The following is a 19,674-nucleotide window of genomic DNA, read 5'->3' on the forward strand; positions in this document are numbered from 1 at the left end:
AGTTAAATCGATCTTTTTATAAAATTTTAAATATTTATTCAATTAAAATAGACGAACCGATTACTTAACCGATTCAACCGAAAAACTTGGTACGAAAGTAAAATGGAGAGTTGGAAAGGATGAAATAGCCCATGGGGTCATGTTTATCATTATCACAATAAAGGCAAAAAAAGAGGTAATGGGCCAATGTGCTGAATTTCAATGAAGAAAGTAACACCATGTGAGCTGAGGACCTGTCTGTAAATTCCTTTTAAAATAAGAAAAGCAAACATTTGAAGACATGGGGCTGTTATGATAGCGACAGATGGGGGATTAGAAACCAACACTCACTCGCTTGTGCTCTTTTAAAGATCATGACTCACTCTTCATCAAAGTGCCTGCATTTGCCACATCATTGTAAATGATTTCAATGTGGTTCAAGCATACACCATTGACCAACTTAGATTTATCTTCAATATATATATGTTTGATTGTTGTCCTTGTGGTTTTTATTCATCCATATGTCATTGTTATGATACAAAGGATTTGAAACCAGGTCTGTTTTTTGCTTCTTTAATCTTCATATTTTTCTTTTTCTTTTTTCTCTGGTTTTTCAGATTCTTTAAACATATGATTTTTGATGCAGTTTATAGCTTGTACTGGTAACTTTCGAGCTGCTTTCCTGTTTTTATGAACTTACCATATGTTTGACAAAATAGCTAGCCGGTATTGTTGATGTAAACGGGTTCGGGGTGAAATCATGTCAAAGCGCAGAGTTTGCGCATGGTCAGACTCGACTCAATGATATATGCCATACAAAGTGTTTTAAGAGTTTGTGCATGGTTAGACTCAGAACTAATCACCTATAATGTATATAGGGCTCTCGGTTGAGTCGAGATAATATAAATTACTCTGGGTTGGATTTGGATGTGAGGATGGTTAAAGGTTACTTGCAAGATGTTGTAGATTTCATTCATAGGCAAGATGTTTATTTTTCATTGGATTATTCCGTGTGAAATAAGTGTCTAGGAGCTTTAGCCATTTCTTCTTTACAATATGTTGTAGATATCAATATCGGGGAGGTTTAAAAAATTACTATGGTAAATTTGCATTTTAATCCCAAAAATCTAGTTTTTTAAAGCAATTTTCTAGTTTTGCCCTTGATAAATATGTAAACTTTTTGTGTATATTTATTGATGTGTACACAAGTCAGGTCTTGGTCGAGGTTGTCTTTCAACAGATTCACAAAATATGGAACTATGGTTGTTCATGGTTAGACTCGGCTCAATCACTTATGGCACGTACGTAAGGCTCTTGGTAGAGTCGAGACACTACCAACAATTCTGGGTTGGATTTGGATGTGTAGATTTCATTCATAGATATATCTAACTTTTCCCTGTTTCTTCAAATTTCCTATATTGTTAAAATCTTGTTTCTTTTTAATTAGAATGCTTCAATGAATTCTGTCAATGGGAAAGAAAAGGAGCTGGTTTAGTTGGGTGAAAAAGATTTTTGCTTCTAATGCACAACCAAAAACACAGAAGGTTCATTTTCAGTACTTGTTACTTTTCAACTTTTGCTTCTTCTTTTTTTTTTTTGAATAATTAATAGCTTTTTGATTCATCTTTTTGGTTCTTTTTTCCTTTTTGCTTGTAATAATTTCGGTTTTACTTTTCAGAAATCAAGGAGGTGGAGATGGATTTTCGGAAAACTAAAGCTCAAGCAATGCCGCCCTGCATTACCGGCGATACCCCAGCAGAAATCGTTATGTCAAGCAACCGAGGATCAAAGAAAGCATGCTTTGAATCTTGCCATTGCGACAGCTGCTGCAGCTGAAATTGCGGTTGCTGCAGCACAAGCGGCAGCCGAGGTCGTTCGTCTGGCTAATGCCTCTAACCATTTCAGTAATTTCACAACAAAGGATAGGAACCGAGCTGCTATTAAGATCCAAACCGCTTTCCGGGCACATCTGGTGAGCTTACCTTTGAATATATAACTCGAGGATATCAAGCATCATTACTTTAGATGTTCTTCAATTTGGACTGGTATGGTACTCATGTTGCTGTTGAACAGGCAAGGAAAGCCCTACGGGCACTAAAGGGACTGGTGTTACTCCAAGCTATTATCCGTGGCCAAGTCACGAGACGTCGAGCAATGAAAAATATGAAATGCTTGCAATCTGGTACGGAGATGTACCCGGAGATCAAGGAGAAAGTAATTTGTCAAGACACCAGGAGAAATCAGAGCCTCGTACATAAAGATCAGTTGCAAGTCAAGGACATTATTGAAGTATGTTTCGTAATTCAAGTCGAGCTATTTTTTTAACTGTTCTTTTACTCTTCATTACATAGACAATATGATCTTTCAAATATATGCAAATAACTCGGAACCCAACACATAAATCGGGAATTTAGCTTTTACTATCCTCGTAACATTTTGTCATGGCCAGCACGAATACTATAGCCGAAGGAACTGGAATGATAGCGTGTTCTCTAAAGAAGACGCTGAAGCCGTATGGCTAAGAAGGCAAGAGGCAATGGCCAAACGAGAGCGTATGAAGAAATACTCGTATTCTCATCGGGTAATTTTTCATATCATATCGATGTTTGCTACTTGATTTTATTCTGCTGTTGAGAAAATACCATATACTTTGCAGATCGTTTATTTATCCTTTCATTTCCTATAGGAGAGAGTGAATTCGTATATGCTCGATGAATCCGTGCACGTCAAAGAAACCGGAAGGAACAGCTTCTTGGAAGCAGAAGCAAATAGTGAGGGAACTAGAAGGGAAAGAATGATGATTTTAAAACACAATGTAGCTTCGAATTCGAGCACATGGAAAGTAGACGGTCTGCACGGATTGAATTCGCCGTATTTGTTTCCAAGGAGATCGTTTTGTCGTGTGCAGAACCAGAATCCCGCTGGGAATGAGAGTTCCGTCCCAAGCTCTCCGGTTTTTCCTACCTATATGGCTGCAACTGAATCAGCAAAAGCAAAGGTAAGGTCAATGAGCACACCGAGGCAACGGCTCGGATTATCCGATACATGCTTCGATCATAACATGCCATACAAGGGTGGACTTTCTCTTTGGTCTACATATAATGGTGAAACATTCAAGTATCAATGAGAAGAAGAAGTCTCCCTATGAACAAACTTTCTCTTTGCCTGTATATGCAAGAAATAGAATATAGCTTCATATTCCAAGGAAGACCCTTTTGAGTGTTGTGTGTGATGAGTGATACATATTGTTTTTTTTTTGTGTGTGTGTCTGTAAAAACAGAGTTTGGAAAGATTTTTGTGCCAATTTGACATTGTATTATTTGAAAGATAAATATTTTAAAATTAAAGTATAGGGACTAAATTTTAAATTTTAAATTTTAAAAGAGTTTAAGGACCTTGGTTATTAAATAAAAATAATACGACTTATTTTGTAAAAAAATAAAAGTAGTTTTTTATAATAAATTTTCAATTAAGTTGGTATCCGATTAGTCTACTTATGAACTTTAATTTAATGTGTAATATTTTATACTTAAAATATTAATCTAATTCAATTTTCACGAACTACTAACTGAATTATCGATATAACACCATCTTAAGTATACATATTGCAATACAAGTAAATATATATCTAATATAAAAATAAATTGATGTAATTATTATTTTAAATGTGTAGAATTGAAACAAAATTAAATTTTTATGTATACATTTAAATCGTAATCAAAATTTCATATGTATACTCGCCTCAAATCAAAGTTTATGTATCAAATTACGCATCGAATCAAAGCTTATGTGTAGTTTTGAGATTTATCCCAAGTATTATTATAGATTTTAGGGTTAATATGCCATTTGGTACTTGCATTTGACTTTAATGTTTAATTTGGTACTTGAATTTAACTTTAATGTTAAATTTAATACCCGATCAAATGACATCATGTGACACAAGAAATTTTTACACGAGAAAGCCAAACTCAATTATGACACAAACAAAACTCAAGAACCGAATTGAATGTTAAAATTAAACTTAAATACTAAATTGAAAAAAAAAACTTAGGTACCAAATTAAATATAAAACCGAACTTGGGTATTAAATAATATATTTATCAGCTTAATTTCCTTTAGGTCAAATTTGGGTTGAAATTAAGGCCCAATAATTAGTCTCAGCCCATATAAAGCTTAGCCCTCAGTTATATATTGACATATTTTTCTCTTGAAGGTGTAAGCAGCCACCGTTTCCGTCAAATACGGCCGCCGGAGAAAACACACACTCAAACAAACAATGGGGGTGAAGGCGAGGAAAGCGTCGAAGAAAGCAATAAAGAAGGCTTCTTCTCAATTCCCTAACTCTGATTCCAAGACTGCTTCAGCCGATTTCCTGGTATCTTCTTCTTTTTTTGTTTGAATTTAATTTTTTTTCCTGTTTTTGGTTTTTTTAACCCTAAATTGGTTTTGAATGCAATGAATATGAAGCCGTTGGAAGGTGGTCCGCGTGAAACTCCAGAAACCAAACCCCTTCAAAACAGTGCTACTGTCTTGTATGTTGGTCGAATCCCACATGGGTTTTATGAGAAAGAGATGGAAGGTAAAAAGAATTTTTGTATAAAAGGAGGTGATATTTGTTCTTTGAAATAGGGGTATAAATGAAATATTGATGCTCTTAAGCTATTCGTCCGACTCGATAAAAACTTAAACTTGATTTGGTAATTATCAAGCCCAGCTCGAGTAGCTCAAGCTATTGTCAAGCTGAATTTGAGCTTAGTAATACTTATCGAACGTCCACAGCCTTATTGAGTTTTCGTTTTTAATATATATTTTAAATATTTTTATATTATTAAAGCATGTTATTGCCCTTAATATATATTATTACCTGAAGTTTAATAATCGAGCTCGAGCTTGAATACTTACAATATTAATTAAGCTCGAGTATGAAAATTGATAATCGAACTCAAGTAACTCAAGTATAACCCTAGCTTAAAAAATAGATGTGTTTGATCGAGCTCGAGCTTGCTAGTATTCAAGTTTGACTCGGTTGGATTACAACCATACTTTGAAGTACTTCCTAACTGGCGGTTTTTTTTCTTTTTCCTTTTGCAGCTTATTTTCAGCAGTTTGGTGCCATTAAGAGATTAAGGATTGCAAGAAATAAAAAGGTTTTAAGCAGTTGCATTAGTTTTGCTATTATGTGCATTTGTTTATATTTCTGTTTTTGCTAGCATATTTTATTTATGAACTATAGAGGATGATTTCTTTTATTTGAATTTCTTTTTGAAAAAAGGTAGAAATATTGGTTTTGTTTTTGAAGAACTAGTATTCTAGTTTTATTTGGTTGAATGTGATATCTGCTGGTTATGGTGTTGCCATTTCATGCCTTTTTTGTTGTTGTTCTCTTGCATTTTGACTAAAATAATTTCCGAGTATTCACTTTCTTCTGCAATTTTTATCATTGGTGCTTAACAGACAGGAAAATCAAAGCACTTTGGCTTCATCGAATTTGAGAATCCACAGGTTGGAGACGGTTTTTGTTTTGTCTAATGAAATAGGGCTATCATGATTCTGGTTGTTTTGATAACACTTCTTGTTGGTTGTAGGTGGCTGAAGTTGTAGCTGATTGTATGCATAATTATCTGTTGTTCGAGCATCTTTTGCAAGTCCATCTTATTCCTCCGGAGCATGTTCATCCAAAATTGTAAGCAATGATTTGTTTTTCATTAAGTTTCTAATTCATGCATGATTTTTCAGGAAATTTCTAGTGGTGTTTTAATGATGCACTTGTTATGTTTTATTACTGTGCGATATACCCAAATTTATAACATGAGAAGACCTTGTGTGCCACTGTACTGACATGAATTTGGGGAAATGATGACCTTTAACCCTTGTTTGTCTTTGCTTGAAATTGGATTGATAGGAAAGATATTTTAAGTGGATAAGGAGTCAGAGTCGTGCATAATTAGCTAATATTTCTGTGAAGAAAAAATTGGGATAAAAGAATTTTTAAGAAAATTCTGAGCATAGATACCCTTGCGAATTTTGAGCATCCTCAAAGGATGATTCTGTGGATTCCTAATATTATGCATGTATTAGCCGGGTGAACAGTTGCTAATGTCTATATGTTCTTTATTTATATATTTTATCCTAACAAACAAATTAGTGAATAGGAAGGCAACTTATTTGTGAGGACGAGGTGATATGTGAAAGCAATGCAGTAGTTGATTAAAATACTAAGAGAAGATGTAGGCATTTTCCGCTCATTTCTCTGATTGATTACTTATGCTCTTTGATATGTAGATGGAGAGGTTTCAATTATAAATTCAACCCAGTGGACTATGTGCAAATTGAACGAAAGCGGCATAATAAGGTGCTCAATAGACATAGAGAAGTTATCTGCCATATTTAAGCGTGAATGAGTTGATTCAGAATTTTATTTAATTTGTTCTATTTTTGTTATTCAGGTGAGAACATTAGAAGAGCATAAAAAGTTGGTGGAGAAGATCATAAAACGAGACACGAAGCGTAGAAAGAGGATAGAGGCTGCTGGCATTGATTATGAATGCCCAGAAATTGTAAGAATTCAACCTTCTACTTGCTTTAATTTGTATCTCTGAAAATAGATAAATCATTAGGAGCACATTGGTTGAAGGTGAATGAACATTTAGTATTACAACACTTGTGCATGAAGAATGAACATCGGGGCTTTAATTTGTGCAATAAAAGTTCCATGGTGTCTGTTTAATTCTTAATATGGTGCACCACTTTCATTCTCACTTTAACCATCTGGATTGTTGATCCTCCTTGGATTTGACATGGAAGATATTGATCCTTATAAATGATTTTAAGGATGATTTAGTTATGAACAGAAATTAATATTGAGGCCCTTGTACTAGGAGTCGAATTGTATTTTTCCCCCTCTACTTAGAAAAATAGCAAATTTGTCCCTGTACATTAGATCAAAAGTAAAGTAGTCCTGTTAAAACTTCCATCTAAACCGGTCCTTGTACCTCAGCATGAGGTACACGAGACTAGCCATGTGTAGTTGTTTGGTTACTCCATCAATCATGGATAAAATTTTTAACAAAAAGTATCAATTTACTTTTTGTTCTAATGTATAGGGAATAATTTATCCATTTTTAGTAAAGGAGGGCATAATGCAAGGTCTTCCATAGTACTTTTACCAGAGGAATCCAATATGGAAAGCGATACTATTCATCAAAGATGTTTTTTAGTTGAAGGGGCTTTGTAACCTGGTCCTTCCTCTTTTTCACCTGTGACAACCATCAATATGGGTGTAATTCAACTGGAAATCGTGATACTGTGATACGGTCTTTTTGTTTGTTAAGATATTGCATCTCTTATCTCTAATTAACGAGATTTTCTGTATATAATCACTTGTGCTGACCAATATTTTTGCAGGTGGGTAGCGGTCAGTCTGCTCCAAAGAAGATAAAGTTCGACGAAGATTAGGCACCATTAAGGTAGTTATGCTCTATCCCCTGCTGCATCCATGACATTGTTTTTAGTGATTTGTGACCATATGGGTTTCTAAATACTAAATTTCCTGCAAACAGATTTACTACCAAATGCTGACGATGAAGGTAATGGCTTCCACAATATAGTCCTCCTGAGATGCTAAAAAATTGCTAGTTTAATGTGTAGTTGAGCTGGTGACAAGCTATATTGCCTTTGGCTCTGCAACAAGTAGGAAGTTTTATATTTATAATGTTGGATCCTGTTAGGACCAGACCCCCTATTGGAATCAAATTTTGTTATATGTAATTTCAATCAATGTTTTTTATATGCTGACTATTCGCCTATATATATAAAATCAAAATATTCAATCAGTTTGCTACTTATTGCTGATTCAATCAGTTTTTTGGTTAAAATGTGTCTTTCTTACTTCAATTTAATAAAATAATTTCGAGATTTAAAATTTAAAATTTAAGTAGAAGTCAAAAATTGCAGAATAAATAAATATTTGAATTTTATAACTAAATTATCAGCTCATAAATATATTTGTTTTATTATTAGAAATATTCTTGTTATTATAATTTGAAAAAATATTTGTAGGAAAATGTATGCGTTGTCAATGGACAAAAAAATATTAAAGGAAGTGAATTTGTAAATACAAAAATCTATAATAATGAAAACGTAGTAAAAAACTGCTTTTAAGTAATTCTACATCTCGTTTACTAAAATTTATATTCCATAATTTTATATAATTTAAGATTTGGTGAACCAAACGAATAATTATTATCACGTAATAATTTATTAACTTAGGTAAATTATAAATAATTTGTAATAAGAAAGCCATGAAACTAGTTTGAATCAAATACAATAATTCAAGTGATTGAACACAATGAAATGAAAAGAGAGGGGGGTCCCCAACTCATAGTTCTAATGTTTGGTCAAAAGACAAATAGGAAGCACTGCAACAGAGTCGTTTCATCAGTTTTGGGGACTGTCTCCATATTTTTCAACATTTCATTGGCTCCCTCATTTCCACGAGAGAGAGAAAAGCTGAAGCGATGCAAGAGTGATGAAAGTTGCGGTAGACTCGGATCCTGTCTCCTCTGAATATGTAAAAGACAAAACTCTTTTCTAACCTACTCAAATATAACCGGGTTATTTCACCCTTTGCGTCTCAACTAAGTAATTTTTCTCGCATTGAGACTTAGCAATGGTTCAATCAGTTAGCTAGTTCAAACCTTAAATAATGATTTAACCCAATATAATTTATAAACAACTAAGACACGAGTAAATAAATATACAAAGTGAGTTGTGGAGCAAATACTCCATAAACATTGAGGTTCTAAATTTAGTTTTTTTTTATCCATTTATTTATGCTATTATTAAGAATTTATTGAGACGATATATTTTTATATTATGAAAAATATAAAAAAAATACATCTTAATTTTCATTATCTCAACTAAAGAGACATTCTATGTTTATATCAATTGTTCTAATAAGTTTGTTACACCCACATTATATGTGTATCATAATCTAGTAATACTTGATTTCGATATCTCTTCTATTATAAAGTCTTTAGTTAATTTGGTAACACTCATAAATCGAATCTCAACTCAAACACAGAAAACCAATAGAAAAAATCATTTTTTTACAAATGGGAGTATTTTTTTCTTTTTATATTTTTTATAAACCAACAAAAAATTTCCTATAATACCGCTTGAATTAAAAACATCATGCATATCGTTTTAACCAAAGTATTATTTAATATTTATATGTTAACTATGTCTTAACTTAATTAAAAAATTACCAAAAAAATATTTTTGTAATATTTTCATCACTAAAAATTATCTATAATAATATACGAACTAAAAATACTAATATCAAACCTTTAATTTTATCACGATTCGTATAAATCTAGTTTTATTTACGTAACATCAAATTTCTTATCAATTTAAGACAAATATTTTCACTCTCTCTTACTTCATTTTCTCTTTTCCTTCACTCTAAGGAAACCAAATGGACATGGTTGATCAGAACGGCCCGCCTCATCTCCGGCGTTCTCTACCAATGAGAACCCATTTCCCGGTACCCCATCCTGAACCCACTGAACCATACTTTGCTCACATAAACATGGCTTCACCTTCACCAGTTCCATACCATGAACCCTTCATGGCACCATTGCCAAGCCGTTTGGTTAGGTTTAGCCATAATCATTACCCAAGTGCTTCACCCACCACTAGTGTTGCTGCTTCAGCTTCTATTCCTAGTGCAACGACACTGTTTGGAGGTAGCCGATGGGGAAACATCACGAATGGCGGAAACAGTCGATGGCCTAGACAAGAGACTCTCACTTTGCTTGAGATCAGAATCAGACTTGATCCTAAGTTCAAAGAAGCCAATCAAAAAGGTCCATTGTGGGATGAACTCTCTAGGTAAACACATTTTCCTTTAAGAACCCTATTTGTTTATCAAAATAGGGTTCGTTTTAGGGCTCCTAATTCGTTATTTCCCTAGTCATTTTCGAATTGGAATGCAAGTTATATTTCGTATTAATTTTTTTATATTATTTGAAAAAATTCCAAATTTTTTTCATAAATATTTTTAAAAAACAATTTTCGATTTTTCAATTTTTCTTAATTAGCCTTAGAATGCATGTTCTAAATAATATTGTTTTAGGGTTAAGATTTGAGTTCGTTTTTGGATTTTTTATACATTATTTATATCATTTAAAGGAAAATAATTATGTTTCAGTACATTCACGTTTTTCTACATCAATAATAATGTCGATGCAAACTGAGTTAAGACTAAATAGAATTACTTTACTTTGTGTTTGATTTTTGGTTATATTAACTTGATTTATAGAATAATGGCGGAGGAATATGGTTACCAAAGAAGTGGGAAGAAATGTAGAGAAAAATTTGAGAATCTCCACAAATACTACAAGAAAACCAAACAACGTAAAGCTGGGAGACAAGATGGCAAAAACTACAGGTTTTTCCGACAACTTGAACTCCTTTACGGTGAAACAACGGATCAATGTCCGACTGTTCTTTATCAGACATCAAACAACCCAATGAACCAAAGAAACCACCATGAAGAAGAAAAGAAACCAAGTGATCAAAGCCTTGGTGTTTCCAATTCATCTGAATTCGAGACTTCATCGTCCGAAAACAATGCCGACAACGAAGTTTCGGCTTTTACGAAGGTGAAGGACTTTATGGAATCACAAATGAATAAACTGATTGATTCACAAGATGTTTGGATGGAAAGAATGTTGAAAGCCATTGAAGATAAAGACCAAGAGAGATTATCTAAAGAAGAAGAATGGAGGAGACAAGAGACAGCTTTGTTGGATAAAGAACATGAAATTTGGGTTAAGGAAAGAGCTTGGGTTGAAGCTCGTGATTTTGCTTTAATGGAAGTTGTTAAGAATTTTACAAGGAAAAGAGTACTAGAAGTTTCATCATCATCATCTTCAGCTGAAAGGCCTGTGGGATACACTCAACAAGGAATCTCAAGCTTGATACACAGTTTAGGACAAGCTTGGAACCAAGATTCCAGTAACATATGAATCAAGTTTAGCTCTTTTTCCTTTCTTTTGTCTCTCTAATCTATTGTAGTAATATTGTACCGAAAGAGCTTTAAACTATTGGTTATGGCCGATGGTAGGTTTTTATATCTTGATCTGTGCATGGAATTAGCATTGTGTATGGATGGTTGACTAATTTTTGTATGAAATTAACTGATTAGTAAAAGGATTTCTCTAGCTACTCTAAATTGTTGGTATAATAATGAAGTTAGTCTTAAAATTTTAGTTCTTAATTTAACAAATTTATCTCGTGTAAATGTGTTTGAATTTGTTAAAATTTTTAAAATTAAGTAAAAAATGACAAAATATGTAAATATCGAAGGCTATATTTATTACTATACCAATTCAAAATTATGTATAATTGATGAAATACATTAACGCCTTTAACTGTTCTTAGTTGTTCATTTTTTAAATTGACAATGATTAATTGCTCCAATTTTCTTTTAAAATGAGCTAATTTACTCAATTTCGAAATTGAAAATCATCTTTTATCAAAAAAAATTAATTTTTATGGACCACTATCTTAAGATTTTTACCTGTGGGGTTTTTTATTTTATTTTTTTAAATCAGAATTCTACAGTTAGTTTTTCATGAATATAGACTCATTTGTAAATATAACAGTAGTGGCACTGGGAACTATTGTTTGGTCTCATTATACTGTTTTTCTTTCTGCTGATCTTTTTTCAATTAAAAGAAAATAAAAGTTGCAGTATTGGTCCGGAATGTGTAGATTTAAATATTTATGTATATCTAATCTATTTTTTTTGAATTCGGATAATATTTGAATTAAGCACAGAATATAATTATCTTGTTTGATAATGGTAATTATTTTATAATTTTAATCTTATTAATATGATATTATTTATTTTATTTTCAGTAATTTTAGATAAAATTTTAATAATTGAATTCAGAGTAAGAATAAAATTAATTAGCCACATATAATTCTACCTAATACATGAAAGACCCAATAAGTTCATTTGATGTAAGAGCGGATGACACATTGGGATTTCTAATCTATGTGCAGCCCACCACATTGAGTCCAGAGAGATTTTGGGGTTTTATTAAAATATTATCTTCCCTCCTCCTGTTCAAGTAGAACTCTTATGATTTTTCCTATATACAAGTGCTATGAGGTAGCTTAATATATATATGCAATTGATATATGGATACTATGCCGACATTTAGGGAAATTTACTTAGATACAAAATAAATTATATTTTTCACGAGTACTCATGATAGTGAATTTCGATTTTGGTGCCTCATAGAGAAAGTGAACTTTCCACACTGGAAAGTTATAGTTTTCATTTTATGTCCAGTTTGTGATAACAACCCATCAACTTAGCAACTGAAAATTCAAGGATAAAAGAAGATATGATTTCGTAGAAAGCCATAATTTAGTAAGTCTCATTGATCTAAAAACACAAATGTTGAATTTAATAAAATCTATTGTCATAAATAACAATTTTTTCAATAAATCCTTAAGAATTGCATTCTAGTTGTAGTGGGGTATTTTGGCGTAGGATGCGATTTTGAAAATTATAAAATTGTAATTATTGATTTAATGGGGGACGACTTAAAAGAAAATGTGTGTTAGCCGTTGCCTAGATTGCGTACATTATGGGTGTGATGATGGGCTACATTGAACTTTGTGGTTGGCGGAGCTGCTGTGATTGGGGAAACGCGTCCGGGTCATGCGCTAAAGGTTGGTGGCGCAATGGAGATAGGGAATTTCTCCTTCATTTCTTCACTTTATTGTTACATTTATCATTTTTTATTTCCACCTCATGCAATCAAACGCAATCTTAAATAATTTTAGAGCACGTTTGGTTCGCTGTATTGGATTAGAGGTGTATTGGATTAGAGGTGTAATGGATTAGAGGTGTAATAGAATAGAGGTGTAATAGCAAATCAAATGTTTGGTTGAATGTAATGGAATAGAGGCGTAATAGTAATCTTGTGTTTGGTTGAATGGAATAGAGGTGTAATAGCATAATGGAAAAAACTAAAATGACTAGAATACCCTTAGCATAAATTTATTTTGGTAAATGATTATTGTTATTGTTATTTAAATTTTAATAAGATTATTATTATCAATAATAAATAATTTAATCATATTTAAACATAATTATTATTAAATATATTTTAATTAAAATATATAATTTAATAAAATTCTTAATAATTAGCAGAAATTTGTTTTGGTAAATTATTATTGTTATTGTTATTTAAATTTTAATAAGATTATTAATATCAATAATAAATAATTTAATCATATTTAAACATAATTATTATTAAATATATTTTAATTAAAATATATAATTTAATAAAATTCTTAATAATTAATATTCTTATATGAATTTTCTCAAATCATAATATATGATACTGTAAAATATAAATTAACATAATTATTATTAAATATATTATAACTATATTTGCTGCAACATCATAGAAATTCAATACCGTAGCTCACTCCAATTTTCCTATTTAAACTCTATAACTATATTTGCTGCAACATCCAATGGAAGCAAACTAGACTAAAAGCAGATAATAGCCAAATGTTTCTATTTTTTCTTTTTCATGTTTTTAAGATACAGGCATACATTGAAAGCAGATATGCACACTTCAGGCACAGTATTCATCATACAATTTGAAGAAAAACACTGCTACAAACAACGGCTTTTAGATAAACTTTACAAAGGTAAAAACATCATTAGCACAAATTCATAGCGGCCACCTGTTGGAGAGATCTTGGCTGATGATCAGATGACCCAGAACCAAGCTATGACTGATCCTGATGCCAGACCAACTACTAGAAACAACACCATAACGATGCCAGAAGTCTCTGCGTGTTGTATCTGGACAGATTTAGGAGCCATGATCATTAACACACTTGTCAAGTAGCCATTAGTTAGACTTAGAAGGCAAGTCAGTAACGAGACTGGAAACTCTGTTCGGAAGAGCTGAGGGCCGTGCAAGCAACCTATGAAGAGAGGAAAGAACAGTAACCTCACAACACAAGCGGAAATAGCAACCTTTGCATTTTCAAGGAGATAGACTGCAGTCAACGATTTGCCAACCAGGTCAAACACATTGTAGCCTGTTATAAGGAGGACCAGATACCAGTCCTTGAGAACCAATGAGTGCACATCCTCTGTGATGTATCCTGGAAATATTGATAAAGTTACAACATATATGAGGACGATCCTAAATCCATACCACTTGACTGTTCCTACTATATTCTACAAGGTTGCTCTCCAAACAGGCCCAGTCATGGGACTTTTCTCTGCTTTTTCCTCCTTAACAGCCTCAGCCTTTAACTCCTCATAGTACTGCATAATCGGAAGTTTGTGTGCCACATTGTACAAGACTATGCATATGACCATAAACACAATGCTAGTAAAAAGTAAAGGTAGGCACTCTTTCTCAAGCCATCAGCACATTGTGGAAATACAGCTTTGGTTAGGATCCTTAGCATTGAAACAAGGACCCCTGCGCCCAACAATTTGACAAATTAAAATTTCATTAGACGAGGAAGCAGCACAGTTCTTCATATAATATGATTCAATACAAAAGATAAAAAATGAAAGAAATGAATTTTGTATCCAGGAATATTCAAGTGAAACTACTGACCACATGGGTACTAATAGTAACTATGGTTTAATTTCTATTACACCATATAAAAAGCATAGCCATAGACCATGTGTGGTAGAGGAAAAATGTTACAAGTGGTTCAAGATTCAGAGTTCATAGTGTCATCAAGAGCTTTATTACATACCTAGCGAATCAATGCAACTTTCAAGTACTAATGACTCCTTTAAGTACCTATTAGAATAAGTTCTCTCATTAGATTGAACAAAGATGAAATGGAAACAAGAAAAGGAAATTATATAAAAGGTAAAAGATTTTCATAACATAAATTCATCTTACCCAGCAGCAATAGCACCAGCGACTGCTAAGCCGAGTGCGGCTGATTTCCCACGACCACGAGCAGCAAGCAAAGCAACTGTGCTGCGCAGGCTCTTGTCCAAAATTGCATCAAGAAATGTAACAACAGCTTTTCCCTAGAAAAAAAATATACCCATCAAATATTCCAGCAAAAGTTAGCCAAAATTGTTAGCCACATGCGAAAATAGTAAAGGAGATACAGTTCCTACCTGATCCAGTGTACAACACTTCTTTATCAAAGGACCAACAGGAAAATCCTCACTTAGTTCTTGTTTTAAATTCTTCAGGTCCCGCTCAGATTCTGACAGCCCTTCAGGGTCCTTTTGCCAATCAGAGTCAGAAAAAAGTTACAGGCATAAAAATGCCTTCACATTCCCAAGTGACTTTCCTAACTTATGTTGACAGAAATGTGGTTGCCAGCAAACAGTTACTTCAAAGATTTCTACGGCACTCACATTCTCTGGTAACTTTTCTATTGAATGTTGGAAAATGTGGTTGTAAACAAAAGGTTAAATTAAAGTTTCCTACAGCACTACAAAAAAATGTTTATAGTTTCTAGAATCATGATACACAGTACAAAACACCTGAACACTTCCAATCGACCCATACTCAATAAAGAAGTCAGATAGATACCTCATTAACTGGAACTGGGGTTATTGATTTTATATGAGATGAAATTGGTAATATATTTAGCTCATCATCCATGACCACACAGGCTTTGCATGATGCAAGAGATAACAAAAAACGTTCATTAAAGCGCCCAGCAGCTTCAGAATGGGACTCTGTACGATATCGCTCATGAACATCCTAAATCGACGGCAGTGATGAAGCTATTCCATGGGAGGAGAAAGCCAACGCCCAAAGTGAAGTAGATGATGTAGCCCAAATTGAATTTGTCTTCTGGTTTTAGGAATGTGCGGAGGAGGAGGGCGGATTTAGAGTCGGGTTCCGGGCCTCCGTCGATTGCGGATTTGGGACAGAAGAAGAGAGGGTCGGGTAGGGAGGGAGGGTAAAATAGAGAGTTGGGGAGGGAAGCCAGACGTAATACCTATTACTCGATTTGGGAAGGGATTAGAAAAGCAGGGAATTTGGGGATTAGGTCGGGATTGTATTACGCGCGTAATACCTATTACAGCGAACCAAACGCCGGATTAGGGGCGTAATGTAATAGGCGCGTAATCGGTCAGTAATGGATTACCTAATACATTGAACCAAACACAGTGTTAATTTTCATTCTTACACTTAGCTCATCATTTTTAATTTAAACTTCAAATTTTGATTTAATTACCTTCATTTCAATTAAATTTGGTTTTATTATAAAAAATTAATAATTTAAATTCATTTAACACGAATCTAAATTAGTTTTGAACTTAATGTAAAATAAAGTATATTTTTAATAAAATTAATAGAACTTAAATTATTAATTTATTCTGAATCATTATTATGTTTGACTTCTAAATCATTAAAATTTTGACATTTTATATTAATTTTCAATTAGGTGTGTTTTTTTTTCACATTTTCTTGTGTTTGTTTAATGAAAAATGATTTAATTAATGGAAAATAATTTATTGGTTTTTAAAAAAAAAAAGCAATTTGTTTTTTGAAAATCGTCTTTCCTTTTTGAAAAGAGTAAAACATCACTTGATTTTTAAATAAAAACTAACTTGAATTGAGTTAAATAATATTATATTAAGAGTAGTTTTTAAATTTTAATTTTTAATCTCAGATATTATAATTTACAATATTATTAAACATACATACTTATATTTGATAATATAATAAGTTATTAATATAATTAAAATAATTATTTATTTTAATGAAATTAATGAATATTAAAATATTATTTTCTTAATAAAATTTAACATTAATAATTATAAAATGGAAGAGGCATATGCCCTCCCGTTTTCGTTATCGTCTGAAGTTGGAGGAAATTCACGATGGGGCTAACACTTATGAAATCCTCAATCATATTAGTCATTTGGTTGTTCTTTAGGACATCCCTGTTCAAGGAGTATTTCATCATTGCCTCCGTGACAAAGGGGCAATGGGGTATGTACCCGCAGACCTATTAGATGGCATGAGGAATGCTAAGTGCTGGAACAACATGAGCACTCATGGACCTTTGACTCTAGGGATGTTGTTGCCAAGTATCTTCGAGGATTGCGGTTGGAGCCATGGAACTTTATTAACAAGTATACGAGGCTTTCGAACTGTAGGTAGCAGATTCCTCTCGAGGCGCCACACATGGTGCCCATGTTGAAAACCAGAACTAAAGGAGCCAGTTTCTTCTCTTGGTGTCAGCATTTCTTCAGGCGAGTATGATGCAATTCCTGCTAGGTCCTCATCGGGTACGTAGTGCTCAACCACTTGTCTAGTAACTTATGTGATTGCACGCTAATTTTTTCTTTCTTGACTTTATGTAACTATCCAAAAGTCAGTGGTATTAGAAAATGTGATTCCGGGACTTCGTTTCCATAAATCAAATCCATAGTGTCCGGCAAGGGAAAAATACGAAAAGTCCACCAAGAACTCAGATGAAGTATATAGGCCTATGCATCCGATCATGAAAGACCACGTAGTTGGAAGAAGAGTAAGGAAAGCATAGGTATGGCAAGCGGGTTTGGAGGAATCCGCCAAAAGAATAAGTGGAAAGTTAATAAGACATGGACAAAGACCCAACGACGTTTAGAAGAAAATAGGACAGGCGAGAGTTGACCTTTCCATGGAAATGGAGAAAGGAAATATCTGAGGATCGCAAGTAAGAATTTGAAATGAAGAGCCTCTATTATTCCCTATAATATAGGGACTTCTCAAGCACTTTAACCTTTTTGATAAATGTTCTTAAAAACCACAATCCAATATTTACAAGTAAGGAAGTTAATAATATGCTTTATTGCGGGTACACCGCCACAATGAAAGTCGTAAGGAAGAAACAAGCAAGCAAGCTAGTAGGCTCGTATAGCCCTAAGACGATAAGTCAGGTGATCCTCACATGGGACAGGTAAGGTCTTAGGTTAGCCTTGTACATAAGGCGGATTATTGGAAGTAATCCCACATTGCAAACAATAAGGCAAAAGGAGAAAAGATTCATTAAAGAGGCGAGTTATGCTGAAGATCAGCAAATTCAGAAATGTCAACGAGTCCTTCAGGACTATGGTATGGAAAGAAAGAGTCTACCAAGGAAGGTATGTCCTAAGGACCCTTGGTTGGATAGACGAGGAAAGGAATACAAAGGTATAATATAGGAGGGTCAGACATATAGCCAAGTAAGCTAGAGGGCAACGAACATTCTGTAGGCAGGGTGTATGAAAGAGAGGAAAAATAAGAAGTAAGGATAGGACTTGCTGAAATGAAAAAGTGCCCATGACACGGTTCAGTGGAGAGTTCGTCCTAAGGAAGGTCAAGTAGTGACCAGAGTAGTTCGAAGGCTCAGTGGAGTTCACCACCCCAAGGTAGAATGCTCGCGTTGAGCGAAGAAGGAATATTATTTTATTTTACATTCATTACCCATGTGTGGTAGGGTTAATTACGGACAATATAAGAACTTATTAAATTTGTTTGAACTTACGAATTTGGCTGATGTTCGCAGAGTTTGCGAGATTGATTAAGGACTTCAAAGAGGGATCAAGCCGGAAAGAGTGGAGAGCGGGGATCACCGATAGATCAAGTCATGCACATAGGAAATGGGGTGCCACTGGAGGCTTCGCCTCAGGAATTATGATATTGTGGTCGGATAGCGCCTTTAGAATTTGGGCAATTGAAATAGTTATCCTGGCTAAGGGTTGTATGGCGCCCATTGTATATAAAAAGTCAGATTAGGGGTATAAATTTAAGAGATTAAATATTTGATGGCTTAAGACGTTAGTTGTAAGAATTTTTATTTTAAACTTCATTTAGTTACGTTCTTAGACTGATTATAGCAACTAAGTTAGTCAAATTTAAGTATAGGTCCATTGTGACGCTCCATACTCAGATCAGGTGAACAAGTCGGGCATGGGGTGTTACAAAGTGCAAGAAACCTTACCCCGTGAGGTATTTTTCGTGGTTCTTCCAAATGTAAAATCTCTGGAAGATGGGTTAAATTCAGTACTAGCTTCTTGGGAGGGTCTCGTTCAAAGCAAAGAAAGGTGAAACTCTGCAAGTAACCTTTCTAGCATCAACATCATTGGTTGATCCAGTTTTCTAATTTGACTAAACTGCTTAATTGAAACATGTATTGAGCTAGCGATTGTCCCCTTTCGTGAGGTTGATCAGACTATTGGGACCTCTTAAGCTCTTTCTGATTCCTTTTTAAAAAATGAATGTCTGGTTTAAAAGGGTATAACTAGTATGATGGAGTAGTACCAACAAATGGGGGAGCTTCTACAGAGGGTCTAAAAGGAAAATTCCCTCATAAAAGGGAAAATTCACAATTGAAGGGGGAGAATGCGGAGCTTTGCTTGTGCGCCAAGCTATTTGAGAAAGTAGAGGCAAATTTGTTGAAGACAAGCGAAAACTTTGGAAGGTTCTATTGGAGCGTGATGTTGAAGTTAAGGATTAATTGAGCCTTCAACTTCAACATGTGTGTGCAGCTTAGGAGAAAGACTAGAAAAGGCTCAAAGATGCCCAAGTGACTATCTCGACTATCGTCGTGGATGGGGTCATGTTGGCTATGCAAGTGGCCTTTGGCCTCATGTACACACATGGGATGGACTTTAGGCTATTC

At 33.8% G+C, this 19,674-nt stretch overlaps 4 protein-coding genes and 1 pseudogene across 9 annotated transcripts; 3 read left to right on the forward strand and 2 right to left on the reverse strand.

Moving 5' to 3' along the window:
• Window positions 1-307: 307 nt before the first annotated feature.
• LOC107920653 (protein IQ-DOMAIN 14) lies at window positions 308-3,329 on the forward strand. Of its 6 annotated transcripts, none has more exons than XM_016850463.2 (7): window positions 379-535; window positions 1,193-1,280; window positions 1,427-1,523; window positions 1,658-1,951; window positions 2,053-2,268; window positions 2,429-2,560; window positions 2,666-3,329. In XM_016850463.2, the coding sequence occupies exons 3-7, from the start codon at window positions 1,449-1,451 to the stop codon at window positions 3,104-3,106; spliced, it is 1,158 nt and encodes a 385-aa protein (XP_016705952.1). In that variant the 5' UTR covers window positions 379-535; window positions 1,193-1,280; window positions 1,427-1,448; the 3' UTR covers window positions 3,107-3,329. The 6 variants fall into 6 exon arrangements, with proteins under 6 accessions (XP_016705951.1, XP_016705952.1, XP_040965805.1 ...); XM_041109871.1 differs by having other exon boundaries at window positions 381-535; window positions 1,193-1,326; XM_041109873.1 differs by having other exon boundaries at window positions 381-535; window positions 1,193-1,284.
• Window positions 3,330-4,168: 839 nt separating this feature from the next.
• On the forward strand, window positions 4,169-7,811 carry LOC107918541 (uncharacterized RNA-binding protein C1827.05c). The gene is made up of 9 exons (XM_016848119.2): window positions 4,169-4,354; window positions 4,447-4,558; window positions 5,071-5,126; window positions 5,434-5,481; window positions 5,565-5,662; window positions 6,262-6,331; window positions 6,426-6,536; window positions 7,384-7,445; window positions 7,539-7,811. The coding sequence occupies exons 1-8, from the start codon at window positions 4,256-4,258 to the stop codon at window positions 7,432-7,434; spliced, it is 645 nt and encodes a 214-aa protein (XP_016703608.1). The 5' UTR covers window positions 4,169-4,255; the 3' UTR covers window positions 7,435-7,445; window positions 7,539-7,811.
• Window positions 7,812-9,401: 1,590 nt separating this feature from the next.
• On the forward strand, window positions 9,402-11,114 carry LOC107919626 (trihelix transcription factor PTL). Its single transcript, XM_016849050.2, has 2 exons — window positions 9,402-9,870; window positions 10,301-11,114. The coding sequence occupies exons 1-2, from the start codon at window positions 9,455-9,457 to the stop codon at window positions 11,007-11,009; spliced, it is 1,125 nt and encodes a 374-aa protein (XP_016704539.1). The 5' UTR covers window positions 9,402-9,454; the 3' UTR covers window positions 11,010-11,114.
• A 2,440-nt stretch (window positions 11,115-13,554) lies between these two features.
• Window positions 13,555-14,535, reverse strand: LOC121225531 (equilibrative nucleotide transporter 1-like; annotated as a pseudogene).
• Window positions 13,555-16,180, reverse strand: LOC107887937 (RNA cytidine acetyltransferase 2). Its single transcript, XM_041109875.1, has 4 exons — window positions 15,603-16,180; window positions 15,179-15,289; window positions 14,952-15,085; window positions 13,555-14,846 (listed from the first exon to the last, which is right to left on the reverse strand). The coding sequence occupies exons 1-4, from the start codon at window positions 15,672-15,674 to the stop codon at window positions 14,792-14,794; spliced, it is 372 nt and encodes a 123-aa protein (XP_040965809.1). The 5' UTR covers window positions 15,675-16,180; the 3' UTR covers window positions 13,555-14,791.
• Window positions 16,181-19,674: the final 3,494 nt, after the last annotated feature.

This window comes from Gossypium hirsutum, chromosome D13 (genome assembly GCF_007990345.1).
Source record: "Gossypium hirsutum isolate 1008001.06 chromosome D13, Gossypium_hirsutum_v2.1, whole genome shotgun sequence".
Lineage (NCBI taxonomy): Eukaryota > Viridiplantae > Streptophyta > Magnoliopsida > Malvales > Malvaceae > Gossypium > Gossypium hirsutum.

Coding starts and splice junctions, on each gene's coding strand:
- LOC107887937 (XM_041109875.1), bottom strand. CDS start 15,674: ATGGATGATGAGCTAAATATATTACCAATTTCATCTCATATAAAATCA. Junction 15,086..15,178: donor AGTGTTGTACACTGGATCAG/GTAGGAACTGTA, acceptor TTTTTTTTCTAG/GGAAAAGCTGTTGTTACATT. Junction 14,847..14,951: donor GCTGGTGCTATTGCTGCTGG/GTAAGATGAATT, acceptor TTATTCTAATAG/GTACTTAAAGGAGTCATTAG.
- LOC107918541 (XM_016848119.2), top strand. CDS start 4,256: ATGGGGGTGAAGGCGAGGAAAGCGTCGAAGAAAGCAATAAAGAAGGCT. Junction 4,355..4,446: donor CTGCTTCAGCCGATTTCCTG/GTATCTTCTTCT, acceptor ATGAATATGAAG/CCGTTGGAAGGTGGTCCGCG. Junction 6,332..6,425: donor AACGAAAGCGGCATAATAAG/GTGCTCAATAGA, acceptor TTTGTTATTCAG/GTGAGAACATTAGAAGAGCA.
- LOC107919626 (XM_016849050.2), top strand. CDS start 9,455: ATGGACATGGTTGATCAGAACGGCCCGCCTCATCTCCGGCGTTCTCTA. Junction 9,871..10,300: donor TTGTGGGATGAACTCTCTAG/GTAAACACATTT, acceptor CTTGATTTATAG/AATAATGGCGGAGGAATATG.
- LOC107920653 (XM_016850462.2), top strand. CDS start 1,449: ATGGGAAAGAAAAGGAGCTGGTTTAGTTGGGTGAAAAAGATTTTTGCT. Junction 2,269..2,428: donor AAGTCAAGGACATTATTGAA/GTATGTTTCGTA, acceptor TGTCATGGCCAG/CACGAATACTATAGCCGAAG. Junction 2,561..2,665: donor AATACTCGTATTCTCATCGG/GTAATTTTTCAT, acceptor CATTTCCTATAG/GAGAGAGTGAATTCGTATAT.